This window comes from Phyllopteryx taeniolatus, chromosome 9, assembly GCF_024500385.1.
Source record: "Phyllopteryx taeniolatus isolate TA_2022b chromosome 9, UOR_Ptae_1.2, whole genome shotgun sequence".
NCBI classification, from domain to species: Eukaryota; Metazoa; Chordata; class Actinopteri; order Syngnathiformes; family Syngnathidae; genus Phyllopteryx; species Phyllopteryx taeniolatus.
In genome coordinates, this window is record NC_084510.1 from 8,363,031 (window position 1) to 8,387,586 (window position 24,556).

At 40.7% G+C, this 24,556-nt stretch overlaps 2 protein-coding genes across 6 annotated transcripts in view; one reads left to right on the forward strand and one right to left on the reverse strand.

Annotated features, from left to right (window-relative positions):
- Positions 1–4,319, forward strand: part of zhx3a (zinc fingers and homeoboxes 3a) — a 27,569-nt gene extending 23,250 nt beyond the window's left edge. For 3 of the 4 annotated variants that reach the window (XM_061784777.1, XM_061784775.1, XM_061784774.1), the window contains exon 3: positions 2,123–3,661. In XM_061784777.1, coding sequence (XP_061640761.1) covers positions 2,123–2,156 — 34 coding nt within the window. In that variant the 3' untranslated portion in view covers positions 2,157–3,661. Of the gene's footprint in view, positions 1–2,122; positions 3,662–3,683 lie in introns of those variants that run through there. The other variant, XR_009790121.1, reaches the window with a different exon arrangement.
- top1a (DNA topoisomerase Ia) lies at positions 4,151–23,760 on the reverse strand. 2 transcript variants are annotated; one of them, XM_061784779.1, is made up of 22 exons: positions 23,614–23,741; positions 23,108–23,132; positions 22,645–22,743; positions 21,445–21,529; positions 21,234–21,336; positions 20,924–20,976; positions 20,738–20,830; positions 20,597–20,666; positions 18,778–18,869; positions 17,625–17,740; positions 17,438–17,559; positions 17,235–17,357; positions 16,155–16,342; positions 15,778–15,922; positions 13,727–13,870; positions 13,456–13,641; positions 13,320–13,388; positions 7,902–8,016; positions 7,635–7,762; positions 5,712–5,806; positions 5,473–5,622; positions 4,151–5,372 (listed from the first exon to the last, which is right to left on the reverse strand). In XM_061784779.1, the coding sequence occupies exons 6-22, from the start codon at positions 20,974–20,976 to the stop codon at positions 5,270–5,272; spliced, it is 1,992 nt and encodes a 663-aa protein (XP_061640763.1). In that variant the 5' UTR covers positions 21,234–21,336; positions 21,445–21,529; positions 22,645–22,743; positions 23,108–23,132; positions 23,614–23,741; the 3' UTR covers positions 4,151–5,269. The 2 variants fall into 2 exon arrangements, with proteins under 2 accessions (XP_061640763.1, XP_061640762.1); XM_061784778.1 differs by lacking the exon at positions 22,645–22,743 and having other exon boundaries at positions 23,614–23,760.
- Between the last annotated feature and the right edge of the window lie 796 nt (positions 23,761–24,556).

Sequence of the window (24,556 nt, forward strand, 5' to 3'; positions counted from 1 at the left end):
CTCACCTTGACCCGATGACATTTTTCACCAAGGTTAGGGAAAGGTGCTGTAAAGGTTAGGAGATTTGACTTTCTCCAGAGGCCCAACAAATAAAGGTTTATTTAAAATTTAACGTTTTATGGCGTCTTTCTGGTTCATCTGAAAGAAATACAGTAAATACACGTCTAAGCGGCGGCTCCTCCCAGCTCCCGTTCCCAGTAGGCTACCGTTTACCTGGCGTGCACCCTATGGACAATAGTGCGTCAGATTCGAGGGCCGAATACAACATCCTGTCAGGGATAGACCCATGTTTAAAAACATAAATGACTTTACACTAACCATAAATGCAACGTTTATCCATTTTTATTACCAATGTCAATGCCGCTCCTTGTGTCTAAGTCCGCAATGCATGCGCAAATCACATTCAATAATAAAAAAATAAAAATAAATAAATAAATCCTTTGGTCAAAATGAAACACTTCAATTTGGTGCCCCGCTGTCAATTTCAATTACAGTAAAGAAAATACATTTACGTCACTTGAGACAAGCAAACTAATATTTTTCAACCATTTGATTTAAAAATACATTTCCAGCGTACAGTACTGTAAAACCCCATGAAAAACAATTGCTGAAAAATGCGCGATGCAGCAAATAGGTGGGAACGATCAACCTCAATCGGACGTGTCAGAGCAAATATGTTTTGCTTTCCATGAAAAAAATAACATCTGTCTGTAGGATAAATGAAAAACTATTTTGATCCTACGAAAGGAGAACAATACAGGGACACAAATAAATATATTCCCCCAAAAATACTGAAATATAAAATGATTTTTAACCACACATCCAAACCCTTAACAGGTTCACATTTAAATACAAAGAAAGAACACCAATAACTTACAAGTAAAAATCCACTAAACAGGCACAAACACATCAGGATTACATTTCATGACTACAAATTGTATTGTTTTTATGCCTAAACGCGATAAAAGAAATGAAAGGCTCACAATCGTTTGAAGTGAAGCAGTACAGGCACATCAAGCCGAAATTTCAAGTAACACTGAACACGCGACTCTCGAGTAAATCGGAAGAGTTTGATCATTGATGTACATTTCAAGTCAAAATTATTTTTTCTAGCCGAGTTCGAGTCTTCTCGGCAAGAACAGCTGCTTAATGGTAATAAAGCCACGGTCTCGCAACATATGAGACAACACTTTTTAGCTGGCGTCTGGAAGAATAGAAAAGTACTGGCCCATCCATTCATTTTTAAAAACTCTTTTCAGAGTTAACTTTCCTTTTGAACAGGCGGCAATACAGCGTCCCGCTTTCTCAAGTCCGCAAATCTCTTCCGGTAAACAAACTACTTGATTGGCTCATTGTGGTCACGTGATCACAAGAGCTACCGTAATACTGAATATAAACAGTCTGTTACAGCGTCGTACGTGAGAAGAGAGAGAGAGAATTTATTATTATTATTATTATTTTTAAATGGCCGCGTGACGATGCCCGCCATTAGAAAATACCCGTTTTATAGGAATTAAGGTCTATTTAAAAAAACAACAACGCTGGAACAAGTCGGCTCTTTTACCACCCTCTGTCTTTAATGTTGTGTCGTCGCTAAGCTTAAGGCGTAAACGAGCTCAATTTGAAAATGTAAGGAGTAAAAGTAAAAAGTCGCAAGAAAAATATTCAAGTAGATACCTGAAAAAAAAACCGACTTGAGTACAGTAACAAAGTACTTGTACTTGGTTACTTGACGCCCCTGACTGCGATATAGCAACACCATACCCTAATCGACTTGCTATTATCATTCATTACAAGTCAATAAAAACTTAACATTTCAGGTGAAGTGATGAAAGTGGACCAGCTGGTTTGTGCGGCGTGTGTATGTGCACAGACATTCAGCCAATCAAGGGTCTGTGTCTTTTTTTTAAAATTTTTTTTAATTTGATTTAAAAGCTATTTTTAGGTAAGTAGGAGTCTAGCCCGTTGAATTATAGATTGAGCGCGCATGCTAATACGTGTGAATAAATCATGACAATTGTATTCAGTGGGGTGGATTTCCGAGAGGCACGCTCCTTTCATACAACCTTGGGATCAGATCCTCACCTGTTTGTGCATGTTGCGTTTGCTTGCTCACGTTTAGGGATCGCCTGAGGATGGAGCTGCTGGAGGTGTGATGAAGTCTCACGGAACACGCGTACAAGGCTGGTTTGCTCCCTGGCCGGGCTTAGAATAAAAAAAAATAAAAAAAGTGTTTGTAATGACAGCAAATGTGATTGTAGCTGGACCGTAAGACTCTGACTGTAACTGTGAATACCCCCCACCCCCTCCCCCCTCCTCTTCCTCTTCCATCTGCCATCGCTTCTTCCCGTGTCAGAAGAAAGAACTTCTCACCTTCTCGAGTCCTGTGATGTTTCAGCCTTTCATGCTTCTTTGTGGTCGTGTGGGGAGGGTGCACAATGAGGTCAGTATGAGGGATCAAAGAAAAGAAAAAGAAGACGCACACTGACTGGAAAACTGACTTGAATGAACAAAAATAGGATGGGATGAGGCCGAGAGATAATGTTTTGGGGTCACAGTGAGAAATCTATATACAGAATATGATCGAAACTGCACTACAAAAGGGGGTTTACTGACTGAATGGACAAAAGATGTGTCAAAGAAATGTTATTGTTGGCTTTTTTGTGATATTTTTTACTTTTTTTAGCAACCAGTACTTAAGCACTGCCTTGAATGTTACTTTGTTTTGTTGTTGTTGCTTTTTTCCCCAATTCTATTTACTTTTCTATAGTCACTGTAAGTCCAGATGCAATCAAACACGTTTTATTTAGACCCGTATCAATGTCGGTGATCACTTTGTGGTTCAGCTACACGCAAGAGACTATATTCAATGCACTAATGAAGACAGCAATGCTCAAAATCCCACTGCCCCACTGCAAAGGTATTGACAGCTTTGCCCAGATCAATAACCTACAATGCCCTGCAAACTGAACAGAGACAAGCCTGTCACGCTAACGTTGCCTTACTCAGCTCTGTCCATGTGTTTATATGACCTGTTCGTCCATCAGCTCGCTTTCCAGCTACTGCGCTTTCTGTAAAGATAAAGAAGAAGAAAGAGGAAAACAAAACAAAAAACAAACAAACAGCCAGTGCATCAAGGATCGCTGTTGGGTCTATATCTGTGAAAAAAATAAATCATGTGCTGCTTTGGAGATGTTTTCATATGAGCTGTAACTGTTAATATCGTATCAAATATTGTGACTGGGCAATTGTTGTTGAAAGCTAAATTACCAATTGGATCCTTTGACACTGACAGAGTGAGATCGAGAGCTAGCTAGAGAGCCAAATGGGGAGAAATTCTCTTCGGAATTTTCTTGTGTTTATATAAACATACAGTCACTACATGGATATCCTATTAAGCTGCATCCTTGTCAAGCTGCTAATAGCTAAGAACGGTGCTATACCATCCAAAGTGAAATTGGAGGTTAATCTCCTACCAGCAGTGTATGCACTTGTGTCGAATGTTACAAATTTATTTTGGTTTGAGATAAATGGAATCTGGACTTACGGTGTAATGATCGCTTACGATACTTTTATGAAATAGCTTGATCATAAAGCACTGTTGTATCATCCTTTCTACACTTTCTCTGAATCTTTACAGAATAAACCGAATACTCACTAATCAGCAGTGTTGTTTGTTCCAGAGCCCACCCACCCTGCAGCGGGAGCGAAAATGACGCCAGAAATCAACGCTGTGGGATACTTTTCAAATGACTTTGTAGTGCTTAGCGCGTCACCTGCTGGCGAACCGCTGACAATAGCTAAAAACTGGCAGGGGGGAAAAAAGGCACCTCGGCCTGTTTCCATTTTTTTTTTTTTTTTTTTTTGTCTTTACTACAAGGCAAAGTGAGAGGGAGATTGGCCTCAAATATGGATTTGTAGACAATGACTCTCTCAACATAGACAAAATACTGTTGCGGGAATGCTGTGATCATGAAGAGACACAGCGATGCCAGATCATTCTTAATCACTTCCATAACTGGAACTAGCGAGAATACAAGTTTCATTGTTTTTCGAGCACAGGTTGACATTTTTAAGTACCCGAGGACAGACAAGACATCCTCAATTGTGCTACTTCAGCACCATATACTAGTAAAAAAAAAAAAAAACGTTTTCGTGTGTAGGGTTTTTATTTATATTCTTAACCTACAATGCGCATACAACTTAACATGATCAAATGCTAGGACAAAAAGGTAAAACAGGAATAGGATGTTGACTTTACAACTACTTACATCAACTTTCCTATCATAAGAGTGGAATAAAATGAATTCACATTAAAATGTTACATTGCTTTAACCTCATTCTTTACACAATTATCTACCTAAAATTGTAACAGATTGGTGATTATTTTTTGGCAAAGTTGATATCCCTCACACACTCTTCTCCAATGAGAAACACTTTCCTTTTACAGACTTAAATACATTGAATTCAAGTAACAGGGGAGATTCTTTTTCTAGGAACAAATTAAGTTCAACTCAGGTGTAGACTTTGGGGGCTGAGTAGCAGCTTCAGGGGATGGGGGCTCGCAAGTGACAGGATCAAAATGATTGGTTCACATTTACACTGAAAAAAGAAGTCCCTGATTGAAAGGCTTTAAAACATATATTCACATTCTGCTTGCTTAAGTAAATGTTGACATGGTTGCAGTGTTACTCCAACCCCCAAAAGCCTGCCCACTTCCCAGATATCTGTATGCTAAACACCATTTTAAATAGTCCAGTTTAAAATAATCACCCTAAACAGACAGCTTTTAAGGTCGGGCCCGCTAACGCACACGCGCACACACGCACACACACACTTGTCATTGTCCTCAAAAGGCCTGTGGGTGGTATTAAGGAATTCATTTGATTTGACTTTTATCAAAATATAGATTCATTCATAATACATGAAGGGGCTAAAACAAAAAACAGTGAATGAAGATATAATGATACAAAGCATTTTCTTGTTTTTTTGCTTAATACGCAAGCAAAAAGACCACAGAGTTCAAAGTTCAGGCATCGTCACAGGGAGAAAAAGGTGAGGGAGCAATCCGACTACTGGCACTATGCCTTGATGCTCAGTTCAGCTGGATGCCTGATCGCAGATCAGATGTTTAAACTACCACTCAAATGTGGCCTCATCTCATCTTTTTTTCCTGCCAAAACCTTATCGGGTCAGTCCATCAAGAAAAATTCAGTATAGTAAAAAGAAGTATCCGATTAAAAAGTAGAGTTAAAACCATAACCTGGAATTAAAATTCAAAGTCATCGTCTGCCATGTCGATGGCCCAAGCGAACTTCTCGCGCTGGGTTTTGTTGTAGATCTTCTCAACGGGAATGCCCCATTTCTTACACCTGGGAATAGAAAGTATAGTTAGCAGGCTGGACACATTTACTTGTTATAAACATGTTTGTTTATTTATTTATTTATTTGTTTAAATTAAACGTCACTGACCAAGCCACAGAGATGCGGGGGTCGAGATAGTTGAGCTTCGAAGTGCCGAGCGCAATTTGCTTGTTCTCCTCACGATCGGTCGCCTGCACTTCCAGCTTCATCAGCTGCTCTTCTATCCTCTGGACGGCCTTCTTCTTCGTCTCGACAGCCCTATACGGTGAAGGGTCACGATTACATAAGGCTGTAAGAAACCGCCCGTTAGTTAACACGTGGCACCACATCTATAAAAGTCCACTCACTTCTTGGATTTTTCATCCCTCCGTACTTTGGCATCAGCCTTGGCACTCTTCAGCTCTCTTTTAGCATCACACAGCTGGTCCCTTTTAGCTTCAATCTAAGACAAATCAAGATAACAACTCACTGACTGTTACATTTGCAACATGTTAACTTTCACCACCATTTCAAAAATAAGTTTGAGTCGGGATTGCAAAATTCCAAGAATTTTTGAAAGTTGAAAACCTTTCATGAGAAAGAACAGGAACAAACCAGGAATTAAAAAAATAAAGGTTGGCTCTTAATAGCCAACCTACATATAGTTTGGGGGGGGGGGGGACATTTTAGCATAAGTCTGACTACAGCACAGTGGTACCTTGATTTACCATCTCTTACCGCCTCGTTTTTTTGCTTTGTGATGCAAGCCAAAATGTGAGATATGAGCAAGCTTCAGACCAGTGTCAGTTCTTAGGGCGGGACGGGAAAGGGCAGAACCCCTGTAACTCAGGGCCTTCACCCTCCCCCCCTTACTATGTAACAGGGGGGCCACAAGTTAAGGTTTGTTTAACATTGCGTCGATAACGGGCTGACTTGTTATAATGTGGCATGGAGGGTGAATCTAGCTCAGACAAATCACCATTATGAATACATGCTACAACAGTCTCTCCTCCCAAGCATCAGCACCTCATACGGACTAATCATATGCTTGTCACTTTGTGAAAACTAGTCAGCAGTCACTACACAGAGCACAACCTACACTTACAGTATGACAACAACGAAAACCAACAGGTGAGTAAAACAGTATTATTATGGAGGAAACAACGTCAAACATTTAGATTGACACGTTAATTACTGTAACAATGTACAACATGTCGCTAGGCATGAAGGGAAATCCTCATCCACTTCTCCCAGCGCTACAGAACCTACTGTAATCATTAAAATTTTGCTATTGCAGCACCGCAAAAGGCGGAAATAATGCGCCGGCTCAAGTTAAATATTCAAGTCCGATCCTTAATTTGTTTGAGTGCATTTTGTTGATATAAAAGGTGAAAACCGCAGCACAAAATGACCGGCCACCAGAGGCAATCAGAATGAAGAAACAATTACTACGAACAATAAAAGGTAAGATTTCTGGTCAAAAATTATTGTTGGCCAACTTTATGAATGATATAATAGCAGCCTGTCAGAGCAGGCGTTAATGTTAGCTTGAGTTGATTGCATGCTTTTAGCTAATGTTAGTTAACTTAACCACGACACAAAACCAAACGTTATATATACTGGGTTGATGAAATGTGTATTGCTCTCCATTGCCTTTAAAAATGTCTAGATGTCTAGCGTCAGCTAATTTGCAGTCTTCGTCCCTTGTCAGGCTTTAGAATACAATGAAATAATTTACTGAATAGCATAAAAAACAATGAATGCAGTTAATAAATACCATGAATGAATAAGTAAATACAGTGAAGCAACTTCAACAATAGTGTGTGTGTGTGTGTGTCCCTTTGACAAAACCCCTGGCCCCCCAGTAAAACCAGTCAAAAACCACCACTGCTTCAGATACCCTGCTGCTCGAGTGAAGTGAAAAACAAATGGAGCAGATCAGGTCCTGCAATGACCTCACATGTGATCAAGGAGATCCCTTTTGCATGGATGTCTGCTTATAACAAAATAAAATGTTTACATGCATGCTTGAATACGATATCTTTCGATTAAATTTCCCATGGAAAGTTTCAAATTTGGAATACTTCGAAAATTCCCTAGATTAAATTCCCATGGAAATTTACCACAAAATTTGCAGCCTTTCACAATTCTAGTTTGCACTGAAACTTGCATTTTAGCACCCACAAGAAGAAAATGGAGATTTATCCACATAAAAACCTGTAATTGGATCATTTGCCCAGCAATGTGACATTTCCTGTGTGATGATAAACAAAAGCACATCCCATGCTCACCTTAGTCTGCAGGTTCTGCATGGACTTCTCAAACGTCTTAGGTGGAGCCCTCTGGTGGTTACACAGGATGGCCACAGCTCTGTTGGCCCTGTTGTACGACAGGATCTTGGCTGGAACATTCTCATCCGCTACAGAGGAAACAGCAACAACATTGATTTAATAGTGACGAAAAAGACGTTTATCAATTCTTAAGGATGAACTTAAAGAACATTCTTGACATCGATCTGGTTTGGATTGTTGAGCTGAGATTTTCCAATGGCAGCATACCATTTGTAAGCTCTTTGAGCTGCTGTTGCAAGGTGATCGATGCGTTGTATGTACGGAAAACTTTGGCTGTCAGACCGTCCATCAGCTCTTGAAGGTGCTTGTTGAGAATTGAAGTCTGCCAAAAGTGAGCAAAATGAACAAAATGCCAACATTCCAAATACAGAGGGTCCTTCGTTTACACAGTGCAACCATAAATTAGTTTGCGCAGCGTTGACACAGCACAGGAATCATGCCGAGTTACCATCACACCGCCTGTTTTTCGTCTGATTATTATATTTTTTATATCTACGGCCAGAGGTGCACGTTTTTTTTGTTGTCCTTTAGGTCTTTTTGCATACGCTTTGTTTTATTTGTCTTAGTCGGAATGTGAGTGCGAATGGTTGTTTGGTTATATTTGCCCTGCGATTGGCTGGCAACCAGTTCAGGATCTACCCGGCCTCTCGCCCAAGGTTAGCTAGGATATGCTCCAAATCACCCACAACCCTAGCATGGATGAGCGGTATGGAAAACGGATGGATGGATAGTCTGAGCCAGATCACAGCTGGTACACAGCCTGTCCATACATAGCTATTGAAACAGACCACATTGGGCTCTATTTTCCTGACAAACGCAAATCCGGCACAGCGCGTGGCGTGTCTCTGTGAGGGAGGGGGCAGGTTAGACCGGATTGTCGTAATCTCGCAGACGCGTGCAGCCAGTGTATTTAACAAAAAGGGGCTGTCTGCGCCGGTGGGCGTAAACACAGCAGACTTCATTCGCGGCCGATCAAAGCGGCTCAAATTCATTCATTCCCTTTAAGTGAGGCGCATTGACGGTCTTGCATGCATGGAGAGAGCGATCAATGCGTGACTGCATGGAGCATTGTCACTTGCCCGTGTGGCAACAGGAAGCGTGATTGAAGTATGAGCTGGGGATAACCACGGGTGACAAATATGTCTGTGGACTTCAAGAATCTATCTCCACCCATAGCTCTGTGCTGGCCAGTTGGGTGATTAAATAAATACAAATGGGGTAATAATGACGATGATAATGATGTCTCCAAGGAACTGCTTTATACAGAGCCTTTCCAAAAAAAATAGAACATCATGGAAAAGTTTATTTATTTCCATAATTCCATTCAAAAAGTTAAACTTTCATAGATTATAGATTCAAAGCCCACAATTTAAACATTTTCAAGTATTTGTTTATTTTTACATAATTTGGGCTTCCAGCTCATTAAACCCACGGAATCAGGAATTTAAAAAATGTGTATACTGTGAAGAAATCAGCACAAATTTTGCAAGCCATAAATGTTTTAAGCTGATTGTCACCCACTAATCATCTACAAAACTCAAAGCACCTGCACAGGTTTCCCCAGGTGTCATTAAATTGCTTCAGATTGGTTACATTTTCTCAGTTGGGTTCAATATGCTGCGATTGGCTGCCAACCAGTTCAGGGTGTACCCCGCTTCCTGCCCGATGATAGCTGGGATAGGCTCCAGCACTCCCGTGACCCTTGTGAGGATAAGCGGCTCAGAAATTGGATGGATGGATGGGCTCAATATGGGGAAGACTGCAGACTTGACAACTGGCCAGAAGAACATCATTGATACCCTTCATAGGATGGGTAAGCCACAAAAGTTCATAGCTAAGGAGGCTGGCTGGTCACAGAGTGCTGTGTCCAAGCATATCATTGGAAAGTCTAGTGGAAGGACAAAATGTGTCATGAGAAGATGCACCAGCAAAAGAGATGACCGTGGGCTTCAGCGGATTATCAAATAGAGAAGATTAAAGAATCTAGCAGAGATCCAGAAAGAGTGGAATGAGGAGGGAGTCACAGGTTCAAAAACCACCACATTCAGACGCATCCATGAGATGGGCTACAACTGTCAGTCGGGTTCCTCGGGTCAAGCCACTTCTGAGCCAGCGTAGGAAGAGTCTCTACTGGGCCAAGGAGAAGAAGAACTGGACTGTTGGACAGTGGTCCAAGGTCCTCTTTTCCAATGAAAGTAAAGTGTACCGATGATTCGGGAATCAAGGTCCACGGGTTTGGAGGAAGAACAGAACCCAAGCTGCTTGAGCTCCAGTGTGAACTATCCACAGTCAGTCATGATTTGGGGTGCAATGTCCAGTGCAGCTGTTTGTAAACTCTGCCCTCTTAAATCAAGGTCACCGCAAAAATCTACCACCAGAATGTTTTAGAGGACTTCATGATTCCTTCTTCTGAGGATCTGTATGGAGATGCAGATTTCATCTTCCAGCAGGACCTGCCCATACCGCCAGAAACACCAAAACCTGGTTTGATGCCATCACAGTGCTTGACTGGCCAGCCAACTCGCCGGATCTAAACCCCATTGAGAATCGATGGGTATTATCAAGAGGAAAATGAGGGGCACCAGACCCAAGAACAAAGAACAACTGTCAGCAAGCATCAAGGAAATCTGGGCTTGCATAACTCCCAGCCAATGCCACAGGCTGATTGCCTCAATGCCACCGCGCATTCAGGCAGTGATTAAAGCAAAGGGATTCCCAACCAAGTATTGAAGATTAACATATTGTTTTGAAAGTACCATATTTTGATGGATTTAATATGACTAATTATTATTATTATTATTTTTTTTTTAAACAAACACAGAAGTAAATGGTGATTTCTTCACAGTATTCTAATTTTCCTGAAATTCCTGATTTCGGAGTTTTATCAGCTGGTAGCCCAAATTATGTAAAAAAACTGGCGACCAGTTCAGGGTCTACCCCGCCTCTCACCCAAAGATGGCTGGGATAGGCTCCAGCACACCCGTGACCTTCGTAAGAATAAGCAGTACAGAAAATGGATGGATGGATAAACAAATAAGTACTTGAAATTGTTTCAATTGTGGCCCCTGAATCTATAATCCATAAAAGTTTAATTGTTTTAATATAATTATGGAAATAAACTTTTCCATGATATTCAAATTTTTTGGAAAGGGTCTGTACATTAATTCAGAGGGTTCGATGTCAGCTGTTCACATATTTATGAATGAAATACTGCGTCTGATCCACCCCACATCTGCAGAGGTCACGTATTATCTGCTCTCTCTGCGAGGCGGGAGGGCTTTGGTACTTTGGTGGACTGACGTACCCTATTTACATACATTTAAAATTGGACATCCGCGCTGGTGTGGGCATCACCGCAACAGACTTCAACACTCTAATCGAAGCGGGTCATGTCATACCCTTTAAAAGCGGCATATGGTGACGTCATATACGTGGAAGAGAACTCAGTGACGTGTGTGAGACTGGAGCATTTAACTTTAGCGGTCAACCCTTATACAGAGAATGATCTCGCGAAAAATCGCTGGCGACAAAAATTTGTTCGCGCACCTCATTGATTTATATCCCCTCAAACGATCATTCCTTTCCACCCCTGTGGGCCAGCCGGTACGTGGATTTAAAAAAAATAATAATAATAATTAAAAAAATACTAATGCATCCAATGTATTGATTCCGAAAATGATTAAGCGGTTTGGATGCCCACTGATGAAATAAATCAGCACACGAAAAACGACCTTGCGTGCCTGTATGTACACTGCATCAGATTCACCAATATCGCGTTAGATCCCCATGCCATAGCTGGTCTAAGTTTAGACAGACTTTCTGAAACCATAATGTCACTTCAAGCGCACACCCTCATTGCGCTGACACCGCCCAGCTTGGCACAGACGGTCTGCCAACACGCAATGAGTCTTGTGCTTGCATGAAATGAAGATGTATCACTGGAAATAGAGCCCTCATTTACCAAAACGTCACATGCTCCAGACAGAAGACAAATCACACAACTATCCGCCCCCCCCCGCCCTTAGTTTGGCACAAACCATTCTGCCAAATAGGGAAATGCGCAGCAAGCGTGGTGCTGGCACCAACATCAAGATGCGTACCATTTGCGCTCCGGCCCACATTGAGCAGTCCACAAATATAAAGCCCATTGTATATCATTTCATACCTTGCATTCTGTATATACCTGTACTTATACTTATTTTATAATCCCGTAAGGACATTTTCATCCATCCATTTTCTGTACCGCTTATCTTCACTAGGGTTGCGGGTGTGCTGGAGCCTATCCCAGCTATCTTCAGGCGAGAGGCTGGGTACACCCTGAACTGGTCGCCAGCCAATCACATTCACACCTATGGGCAAATTTGGGGCAGTCAATCCACCTACCACGCATGTTTTTGGGATGTGGGATGAAACCAGAATACCTGGAGAAAACCCACACAGGCACGGGGAGAACATGCAACCTCCACACAGGCGGGGTCATACTAGTTAAAATCTATGGCAAAAGGGGAAGGACCGAGGTTGCGCCAGCCCACACTGCCAGGAAAAAGATTATGGGGTTGACCATTGAGGGGCACCGGTCCCCATTGATTTTTCCACCACGATCTGGTTTTACGTCAAGACATATTTTGACAGACATTCTTTAACCAGCCATCAACAAAGCTACAAGAATGACATACGAAGTACTATATTTTCTGTGGCAGTGGGAAAGTTAAGTTTTGTGTGGGGTGGGTTTTTCTTTTCTCATGCTGTAATTGTACATATCTGTATTATTGTGAAAACTTCAATAAATGAATTAAACAAATACAACATATTTTGACAGACTGTCGTAGCGGTCTGTGCAGCAAGACCGAGACACCAACACCCCACAGAGCCCACCGCCTCGCCTGAGGCCCATGCGCGCATACTCAACCACCATTGCCGTGCGTACGTGGCACTGTTTCCATTTCTTTGGCACCAAAGGCTGAGCTCAACTAAACAGAGAGGAACGAATCAATTCATGAAGTGATTCCATTAATACGTGCACTCAAACGATTTGTTCCTTCGAACGAGTCGTTCGTGAATGACAACACTAATCTCGAGCCCCCGGTATGCAAATGCGCAATGATACAATTAAATCTAGTGCACTTTTTATATTTTCAGTGCACATGCGCACACCCTGTCCATCCCTGTTTATGGCCTGACTGTGATCATGACTTTACTACCGCGTTAGCTTACGTTGGTTATAGACTACAACTTTTCTCTAATGCCCGTATAAACTTGGGTTAGGTCTCCACCATTGGAACGGAGCTCCGTCATGAACCAAGGACCCCTCTGTGCGTACAGAGGTGCAGTGGCAGTTTGAAATTGGAATGCCCACTTGGGAGTTCAAAACGCTGGTAACAAATATACCCCAAAGTTCTAAGTATTTTTAGAGTTCAAAAATATCAAATGTTGTCAGTGCAAATCAAGTTACGTATTCTACTGTTTTGATCCAATGCCTGCTGCACCTTTTGGCATCTTCATTGTTTTAAATACTGGCTGGTTAACTTCTGCTCATACTTGTATGACAATGATAAAATGTTGCTTGGTGTCTTGAAATGGATTGCGGTTGAACTTTGAGGTGCGACTGCATATTTTTTAGCTCACGTTCAGGCGATCAAACAGGTCGTCATCTGGCTCTTTGTTCTCCATGAACAACTGTAGATTTTTAAAAACCTAAAGAGAAACAACAGCCATGAGTAAGAGTTTGCAGTGAGATAGTTTTCTTTAGAGGACCACTCACCCTTTTTTCCACAGGGACTTTGTTGTAATATCGGATGGAATCTTTACCCAGAAAGTCAAACTCCACGACATACTCTTGACCGTCATTCTCTGGATAGAGTTTGAGGTGTTCCACCCTCAGGGAGCAGCAGCCCACCGTGTCGGCGGTCTCACCTTCCTCTTTCTCGTTACCTGCTCTCAGAGCCAACTGCACCACACGAGACCAAGCTTGCGTTCAAGGAATTTGTCACATTGTAACTTTGAGCTACGTACACGGGCGAGGTGTAGCTCACCTTATCAATGAAGTAAAGCGCTACGGCCCTCTGTCGGATCCTCATCTCCTTGGACTTCCAGTCATCGCGATACTGGGTCCTGATGCGGTCCACGCATTTCTTTAGTCTACGGGCTGTTTCATACTTTTGCCAGTCCTTTTCTCCCTGCACACAAACAAAACAGACGACAGTGTTGACAAACGATTGGGTCAAACTTTTTGACCACTACATTACAGTAACTGTTCAGCGCATATCAGACTGAGGCCTACACACTTCACTTTGGTATACCCACAGATTTCCAATTAGAACATTTGATTAATGGATGAATTGGTTTAAAAAACATTTTCTAGCCATCCATCCTTTTATTCAAAAACAGGACATTATTTCAAATTAACTGCAGAAATTCACAAACAAATTGATTATACTCAGTTACTTGTTTGGTCCACATTTTCTGTCAGAAAATAGGTAAAAATGTTTATCATTGTTTTCCAAAAACTAGATAATTGCAAATGTCTTATTTTGATTAAACTAAGATAATCAATGTGCTTTCATGGAGGACTACAGAAATCTGATAATATTCACGATTGTGCGGCTGACACATTGTATTTGGCCAATTGTAAATTAAACAAGGTTAAATTAACTAAATATCAAAATAACTGTTGATTTGATAATCGATTAGTTGTCAATTAATTGATGCACCTCTCGTACATATATTTATTCACATATCCGTGTCAAGGTTTTATATTTAAAGAGCTTAATTTCGGGATTAAATTTGATAGGAAAACTAAATTTATGGGAGCCGCCTGATATTCCCAGATTTTCACTTTTCACAGCAGTTTTTGGAACATAAGACCAGCAAAAGACATGCGACGACTGCCTCAAAGTAGTTATGATCCATCTGACAAGCAAACACGGCTAGTTCCAATCCTTCCAGTTGGGGTAATAAAAAAAACACAGATGAAGGACAAAATTATTTGTCCCGATTTAGGTAATTGTATATCCTGATAACGATATATATCCCGACATAGTATTTTTTCTTAAACTTACATGAAATAACTGGGAATCTTCCCTTATTTTTATTACATTTGTTCATAAAAAATTTTTTGAATACAACACAATAAAATGAATACAATTTTAATAAAAATGAAAAATATCCAGTGGCCAAATAAATACCATTCAAAATATCTGGTAGCACAATCCCTTTTCAAAGAATGAAATTAAAATTCACAGTCACATTTAACTACCATTTAATCAGAGTTTTAGTAACGCAAGTTAGTCATCTTGTTCGAAAGGCCCTACTTTACCCAAATGTCGTGTCTCAGTCTGAAGTTTAGCCTGAGACAGTTCAGACTCCGAAAACTGAGGGGCACCACGTAAAAGGAGTATGTCGATAGGAGCTGAAGAAACAAGAGTCGAAGAAGTATTTCTAAGTTGCTATAAGGATGCCACTTTTGCTCTGTGTGGTGAACTTTCAATAAAGTGAATAAAAAAAGAAACAAGACTGATTCTTGAAAATACCACATCAACCAAACCAGACTGTCCGGAACAGATAGCCCAAAACGCTTTGTTTAAGAATGAAGCTAGCACCGCGAACACTAAAGTGAAACCAGCTAGCTCTGAATGTGAAAGGATAAGCTCAAGTATGTCGGCTCCCGCCAGTGATTGACAAACTAGCATCCTGTTAGGTTCCTGCTCCGTTCAGAGTGAACACAAAAACAAGTGCTTCAACTGTCAGGAAAATGTACTAAATTATTATTATTATTATTGTGAAGGTCAAATGACCATTTCTGTATGCCAGTTTGCACTGGATTTGGTCGCAATAAGAGTGAAATCTCTCTTATTGCGACCAACATAATACTGTGAGGTCCTCATAAATTTGACAGCCATGTTCTCATTGGCTCGCAGAGTAACCCCCCCCACCCCATTTTTATATCACACTACATACAAAGAAAATATTCCACAGCTCTAGAGATGATGTCACATCACACACACACACAAAATAAGGAGGGAACCACGACGCTCAATGATCAAACAAAGCCCATACATGTACAGTAGATCAGGTTGCAGCCTACCTTGATCCTTGAGCTGGGGTTCAACATGATGTACTTGATAGAACCTTGGATGTTCTCAGTCCACGACACCAGCCATGTCACCTTGTTATCATGACGAACCTCTTTCCACTTTGTTCCCGGAGGAGGCTGTGGGTGCTTGGAGTCCCTGTGTGCACATTAGATTAATACAGGGTGTTTGGAAAGTTACTGTGCACTTACCATGTTTTTAATCAACAGATATGTTTCAATATAGAATATATATATATGTGCATTCTCTATTCTATAGTAAAATATGTCTGTTCAACAAAAATATGAGCGCACAGTGACATTCCAAAGACCCTGCACTTAACTGTGCCGCTGCCAATAAAGGCCTCACAGCACTGAGGAAAAGCACTAACTTGCTGCAGTTGACGATGATGTCTTTAGGTCTGATCCGACGTTTCAGCATGCCCATTTTAGGATGGTCTCCACGACCACGGAACAGGCCAGGTGGCTCAATGCGGAAGTTAGCAATACGTTCCCTGTGGTTGTCCATGATGCAGAAGCCGTACTCCTGTAAGAGGCGCTCATTCTCTGCCTTTATTTTCTATGAACAAAAAAAGACAAACAATGCCATGAATTTAAAGAAATTATAAATACATAGAGGCGGCACGGTGGACGACTGGTTAGAGCGTCAGCCTCACAGTTCTGAGGACCCGGGTTCAATCCCCGGCCCCGCCTGTTTGGAGTTTGCATGTTCTCCCCGTGCCTGCATGGGTTTTCTCCGGGCACTCCGGATTCCTCCCACATCCCAAAAACATGCATTAATTGGAGACTCTAAATTGCCCGTAGGTGTGAATGTGAGTGCGGATGGTTGTTTGTTTGTATGTGCCCTGCGATTGGCTGGCAACCAGTTCAGGGTGTACCCCGCCTCCTGCCTGATGACAGCTGGGATAGGCTCCAGCACGCCCGCGACCCTAGTGAGGAGAAGCGGCTCAGAAAATGGATGGATGGATAAATACATAGACTCGTCAGTTAGGTTTCACTCACTGTAAACAAGAAAAAATAAAATCCCTTTATAAGGATTGATAATGAATAATGACAAACTGTTAACGATGGCACGCAATTAAATAGTTTGCTCAGTGGTGTCGGAATGTCAGGCAATATGCCCAGTTACTGGCATGCTTACCGTTATTCATTTGATTGTTTTATACGTATGGCCAAGACGTGTGTTTGATACAAGTAGCAAATAATACAGACATCTTTACTGTAATTATGACTTTAGTACGGTTTAAGTGTGTGTTAGTGACAAACAATTTCAGGTTACATCACTGCTGTAGGAACAGAACTCCGTCATAAACCAAGGACACTGTAACCAACTTTCAGTGTCACCAGAATCTTTTGGGATTTCAAGACTTCAACTGATGTAAAGTTGATTCCACGCATCAATCAAGGGAGCTTGGCATTTTGGCACTGTCATAAAAGTGATAGAAGTTTACCAATTTCTCTTCCTTGGACATTGCCTTTCTTGCTTCAGACTGAGCCTTGAAGTAGTCAGACATCTCAGAGAAGTTGCACTTCTTCAAGTCTGTGATCTTAGCCTTTTCCTCTGTGGTCATTTCCTGAATTTAGAAAAATATACCATTAATTAAAAAGATTGGAGAACGTATCAAAAAACCTACTTATCTTATTTTCCACCTACTTTCCGCCAATCTTTAAAAAAGTTTTTGAGAAAGATGTTCTTTGTGGTGTACTCATGGTCCAGCATTTTGGCAAAGAATGTGGCTACCTCTTCTGCCTCTGGACTGAGCTTCATTGGCTTACCTTAAAGATAAATAGATGTATTGATCAGCCAGGGAAGTGGTGTTATGCAAACATAGGTTTCTTACCATCATAGTAAAAATGGACTTTGCTAGGGAGGGGCTCATATGGTGGGGCAAACACAGGTCCTTTGTGTTCCAGAAACTTCCACTTGACACCATCTGTGTATCGCTCTTCTTCCCACCTGGAACCAGTGGCAAAAATCATAACTCATGACAGAATCCCACCACATCTACTGTATTTTTTCATGACCGTAAGGCGCTCTTAAAAGTCTTAAATTTTCTCCAAAGTGGACGAGGGGGGGGGGGCCTTATAATGCGGCGCGCCTTATGTGTGGACCGAGTTCCAAATTCTGTAAATGTTGTTGTGTGAATGATGAGCGCTCCACTTGACTGACTGGGAGCATTTCCTGCCGACACGCTGCTTATATTGAGTAAAGGCGGACGGGACTGAGGACAGCATGCGGACGTTAAAGGGGGAAGGGTACGCGTGAAAGAGCACGCTAAAGGCACGTCCCCATTAGGTATATATTGTCTAAGGACCCCCGAAAATGGCACCTACGAAGAGACACGCTTACGAAGCACAGTTTAAACTGCAAGCTATCAGTTACGTGGAGGAACATGGGAATCAAGTAGCCGCGAGAGAATTCAGGATCAACAAATCCATGGTTCGCAAGTGGATGCCTGGGCTAAGGTATCTGCTTTGACTGTTGTCCGAGCTTTCGCGAAAGCCGGCATCAATGCTGAACAGCCCCCCGGCAACGAGACTGACTTTGACAATGACAAGAGGGAACCCGGCATGTTTGATGGCGAAATTGCCCAGCTGTTCATTTCGGACACAGAAGATGAGGACTTCGATGGATTTATGGATGAGGATTGATCAAAAAATAATAATTATAATAACACGAGTACATTGTTAAAATACTTCAATAAAATGCAACCAAACTCACTGTTTACATTGTTAAAGACTTCAATAAAGTACAACCGAACTCAGTTTTGCTCCCGCTGCCTTTTTAAAAACAACTAGCGTATGTTTTAGCGTGCATGCATTCTACCGTATGTTTTAAGCTACCGAATGTTTCACCATGCCTGCGCCCAATAATGCGTGTGGTGCGCCTTATGTATGTGTTAAATACAGAAAAGTAACTGAGACTGCGCCTTTTAATACGTTGCGACTTATAGTCGCGAAAATACGGTATTCACAAAAACACTACTAACTCACCATTTCCACTTCTCTTCTGGTTCCTTTTTTGCTTTCTTTTTTCCATCAGCAGTTTCTCCTTTTTTATCTTTTGTCTTTTTAGGCTTTACGTCCTAAAAAGGGAAGAGAAAATTAACTGAGTTGGCCAAACCCAAGCTGCAATTCACATCTGTAGTACAGAAAGCCTGACTGCCTGGTTGAAACTAATTATGCAAACTTAAACTCGCTTTAAGACCACGTGATGTAAAAAAAATAAAACATGCAAAATGATCTTTATCATAAATATTTAAAAAAGCGAACCATGACCTTTCATATCTTATTACTGGAAAAAAGCAATCAAACATCCCACTGATAAGCTTTATTACTAGGCAGTACAAACAACAATCCTGTTTAAGATGGAAGCTATTCAAGGGCAGGTTACAGATAATTCTCCAAAAAAGTTCAATCAATACATGTATTTCAAACCCAAAAAGGTCATATTAGTAAACCAAGACCCTGTGTCTTGGGGGTCTTTATGATGAAGCCCAAAGACAACAATTAAAAAGAAAAAAGAAAAAAAAAACATAAGACATAAGTAAACAATGCAATTTACCATTGCCCCTAGGTTTATGTTATTATAACTACTATACAGTGATTATGCTTAGTAATTTGGGGGTTATGTTCCAACTAAATACTAATTTAAGATGTACCTAAGCATTAAACAGCAGCACTGTAACAATAATTAAAATGTTCCTGTTGCATGAAATCTCTGAGTGAGGCATGTCACTTTGGTGGTACTAAATTAAACTCTCCAGAGCAATATCGAATAATTTGTCATGTAGTCAACCAAATTTATCTGAATTACAATTGAATTGATTTGGTGAAATAATATCATGATAATGTTTTACAGTCCATATTAAAAAAATATAAATAAAAAAATTTAAATAAATAGTCATGGTGAAAAACATTGGTACGCCTGGGGTGACTATGATCTATTACACATATTTGTCTATATAAAAAAAAATAAAAAATAAAATCCTCTCAATAACCTGGCATTTAGCAAATAGAAATGTTGGTAATCCTAATTGACCTACAACAGGAAATCTTTAGTCTGATTTCATGTCAGACAGCCACAGGGGGCGGGGGGAGTTTGTCTTTTTATACTAAGCCATGACTGTAGCTGCTGTTACTCCTATACACACCTTGGCTTCTTAGGGGCAGTGTGGCATATTTACAGCCAGCTTTTTTTTTTTAAATAAAAATAAAAACAATTAAAATAAAATTTAAAAAAGTAGACAAAGAAAGTTATAATAAAAACTGGATTAGGAAGACTATAAGATTTGGAAGACTATATGCCTGTGAGTATTGTTATATCACCTGTCTGTTACTATAGTGTTTGTGTGTGAAGATACCTTATTTTAAGGTAAATCCCTCCCGTAAGCTAATGCTTACTTTAGCTTGTCCGTCAATAGGGTTTTCAATTGACTGTTAGCATTAAGATGGCAATTTCTGAAACAATGCGTCTTGTATTTAATATACAATGTGTGTAAAAATTTTTGTTGTGCGTTTAGTTTTACAGTAAACTCCAACTGGGGTGTCAATAAACAGCTTAAAGCACACTCTGGGAGAGTAGAAGAACATGTCAACACGCTTGCTACAAGCAACACAGGGTGCGTTCACAACGCAGGAACTTGCATACACAACTCGCGCCACATACCGGAAATAATTTTTGTTCAATTATAATATGATTGTGAGAAGCCAAAATCGAAATCACAATTTCGATTAATCGCCCAGCCCTAATGAATTTTACACACACACACACAAACAAACACACATATTTTGCACATGGTTATGTACTTACCTCAATTTGTTTCCTTTTCTTGTCCTTCTTGTCATTTTCAGTCTTTACTTTTTTGGGCTTAAAATCATAACTGAAAAATGAACATTAAAAATGTCAAGTGACCGAAAAGACCACCAAGATGATAGTTTATTGGTCACTCACTCTTCATCGTCATCTCGCTGCCTCTTAAGAGACTTGTCGTGTTTAGGGGAGTGGTACAAGTCATCGTCAGGCTCACACTTCAAATGTAGTGGGCTGAAAAAAAATTAATCGGCAAAACAATCATGCTTCAATTATTATATATGCAATGACAATGAATCCCTTAAAATAAAACCAGAACATAAATACCTGGCAAATCCATTCTCTTTCTCCTTTTTAATTTTACCATCAAGGATTTTCATCTGTAAAAGAGAAATACATTTGTTAATCAACAGTCATTCCCTTCAAACATTTTTGTATTATTACCACTTTCTTTGCAGAAATAAACTACATAAGACATCATTGTACATTTGTAGTAGACATTACTCAACAGTGTACATGTTCAGAGAAGTTAGATGACAGATACTCTAGGTGCAATTAGGAGTGATGTGACAAAGCAGGAGGAACCTACAGGGTAAATATATCATGTTAAATGCATGCAAAGACTAATTTCAACCACCTTCTTCTCCTTGTGCTTGTCCTTAAATTTGTCTGTGCTGCCATCTTTGTGCTTCAACTTGTCCTTATCTTTGTCTCGATGTTTTTTGTCAGACGAGTGGTCACTGTTGCATCAATTAAATGAAAAACACAGATGTCGCGATTAGATTTAGTGGAACTAATTTTATTGGGCACCACCGAAGTCAGGGTGCATTGTAAAATGCAAATTATACCCATTTCCATGCTTTAGTTTCTCCCGTTCCTTATCCTTCTTGTGGTCCTTGTGTTTGTGTTCTTTATATTTATGCCTGTGGGAGTCTATAAGAAAAGGAGACAGTTATGCGAAGACAGTGGCAATCAAAAATAGGGCTTCAGTATTTGTATATCCCAATAAGATGTGCAGTGAGTGTTGTATAAATTATTATAATCTATATAACCACACACACACACACACACACACACACACCTTCATTCCAGCAAGGATTTTCTCAAAGAAAAAAAAATATCACTGGAAATCAAAAATAGAGCAACACAGTACCCCCCTTGCAACATGAGCCCTTGTTTAAAACAATCTGAAACAGTGACAGGTCATAACACGTAAAAGAACAGTTTTCTCCTGTTGCCCTACTTTTCATCTAAGGCAGACAGACGCAGACGTCGTTTTAGTATAATGGATGAGTAAGAGCAGACATCAGTGAGATTTCAGGTGGGTCAAAATCACTAAAGCTGATGGTGTTGTCCAAACAGATTCTGAAAATTATGTGTACGAGGCTAGACAGGGTAGACTTAACCTTGTTTTCATCCAATATATTACTAAAAACATTTATTACGGGAGTCAGAATCCTTGTATCTCCTAAACATCAGTTTGCAGTAACCCCCCCCAAAATGCCATGTTTGTTGCACCATAAAAACTGCATCGTCAAAGAGACCAAGCCATTTTCAGCACTTCAGATTGGTGAATAATTTGTAAAACTAACATACGTGTGTGGGGACTAAAACATTAGTATTAATATGTGAAAAAATATGAAAGTGACAAAATTTGGCTATAGGAGGTTTCGGCTCAACACCAGGGATATTGCATTTGTGCAATAAGTGCTTTAAAAAGGAAATGGGTACTAAAGGTGACACTCAAGCCATTTGTGTCCCAAAAATATTGCTACCTCTCAGACCAGTGTCAATTTTGTGAAATAAAAACAGACAATCATCTCGTCATTCGTCATATTTATCGTATTTGGGACCATTCAATTAAGTTGAACAAATGGCCTGAAATAGTGTAGACTTGAGGCCCGCGTTGCTGCTTTTGAGTTAACTTAAATGTTGTCTGAAGCACTGTGCTGTCAAAAGTTTCTCTCCTTGGGGAAGGAAAATTTAACCCCCCGTTACCAGATCACTAATAATCGTGTAGTAAATAAGCAATTACTATCGCTTCTCACATCATCTTGCTGAGTGTACCGTGGTGGAGGCGAGATGGGGCGCCCTCTGAGCCATGCAGGCATGTACACCTCTGGGTTCAGCTTGCAGTCGTCAGGCCGCTGCGCCGAAAAAGAAAATGGCGCAGAGACTAAGTCCTCAACCCCCAAACCCTCACTTTCAGCTGGAAAGTTCGCCCGTTTAACGTGACCGGCGGCTATATTTAACACAAGAAACGAATAAAACACCTCTGGTTCTTTCCAAATATGTTTTCGAAATGAGTTTATTCTTTTCCAAACGCCTGTAGCAAGACCTCCCGTTTGAACAATAGACGCTTGTGAGTGAAAGAGAGGACTTAGTCTCTGGACGCCATTTCTCTCCTCTGCTCTAAACTAATCTCATGTTGTCATTTATCACCGAAGATATGTGCAATATTTGATAAAAGCATATTAACCCCGATGTATATTAGAAATCCAACACGCTTACCGTTGACCCGAGAGCCACAGTCAATCTGAAATATATTAGAAAACAGACAAGGGTTACATTTGGTAGAAGCTAACCAGCCGGCAGCTAACTAACTTTGAACTTGCTGGATGGCAAATGGGCAGTATCTTAGCTCGGTGAGCTAGCGTGCTACGCTGGCTAGTAATATGACTTAGCGGCTAATACCTAGAATGCTACAGGGAAATGCTAACGCCACATTAAATGCAGCCTTACGGCACTCTTTTATTCAAGTATGCGTCTAACCACACAAGACGAAGCGGTAACTCGCCAGCACACCGCTGTGTCATCCATAACAAATATGTAATACAAGTTGTCAGTACATTATTATTAACAAAATGAGGAGACTTAGTGAACACACTCGGCCAACGCGCATTAGCAGCCACTGTTCAGTTAGCCAAGTTACCCTGTCAAGCCAAACAAATTCAATGCGAGCAAGTATGTACGCGCTAATCACTGATGCTGGCGTCCCAAAATGTGCTCAGCGTTACCTGGTCCTCGTTGTGGGAATGGTCCCCACTCATTTCCTAAGCGGTGATTGACAAGAAAGAAAAAAAAAATGACAAACGTGAGAGGTTACCACACACCGGCGAGCAGAAGAGGGCAGAATAAAGAAAGGATTGGGTTGTGTAAGACGAAGTCCCAATTGAATTGCAGTGCGCATGCGTCCACATTTAAATGGTAGCAGCAGTGGAGCTCCTCCTTTGGAGAAACGTGTTGCGTTTTAGCAGCACGAGCCCTCCCAGGCTCACTGCTTTTTGTTGAAGCCACAGAACAGGCTACGTGCATGACGGCAACTAGGAAAATACAGACAGCCAAACAGACAAACATATTGTCCGCAATAATGTTCTCCATCATTTTGTCAATTGTTTTGTTTACTCTACGATAATGACCCTTGTTTGAATGAAATCCTCTGGTCCTTGGAATTGTGTTGTGCTCCGACTTCAAATATGGAGGTGACCAGAATGTAGGCCAGGGAACGCATGGCAGGCCAACCTGCCCTCAGTAACCTTGAGAGCCGACAGCGCCGGCTATCACACAACAACGCAGGAGTTTCAAACTACAGTTGTGCGATACAGAACGTAAAGGTCACCGGCATGTTTCTGACTATAGTAACTGAAAGAAATGTCCCAAACAAAAACAAAAAAATAATAAAAAAACAAAAAAAAAACTTACTGTTATAACAACCGTAGTAAAGTGCACGCAACCCCATGGTTAATGTTTGCATATTTATCTATGTCCCTTTGTTATTTCAAGCAAGATTGTAAAAAATGCTATGGCTTTCAATTAGTTCACTCATCACAGCAACTTTCATAAATGCTCTCAGTTTAACAGTAACGAAAATGTGTCTGATGCGTGTATGGGCGAACCTGTGTGCAAGCAAAATAACAGATGACGTGAAACGATGTCTACTCAGTTTGCTGAAGTCATCCT

What these genes read in the sequence shown, in the direction of transcription:
- top1a (XM_061784778.1), bottom strand. Translation starts at nt 23,646, where the DNA reads ATGAGTGGGGACCATTCCCACAACGAGGACCAG. An exon ending in AAACTAAAGCATGGAAATGG is followed by an intron (nt 21,337 to 21,444) that starts GTATAATTTGCA and finishes TTGATGCAACAG; the next exon opens with TGACCACTCGTCTGACAAAA. An exon ending in GCTCAAAGAGCTTACAAATG is followed by an intron (nt 7,763 to 7,901) that starts GTATGCTGCCAT and finishes TTTCCTCTGTAG; the next exon opens with CGGATGAGAATGTTCCAGCC.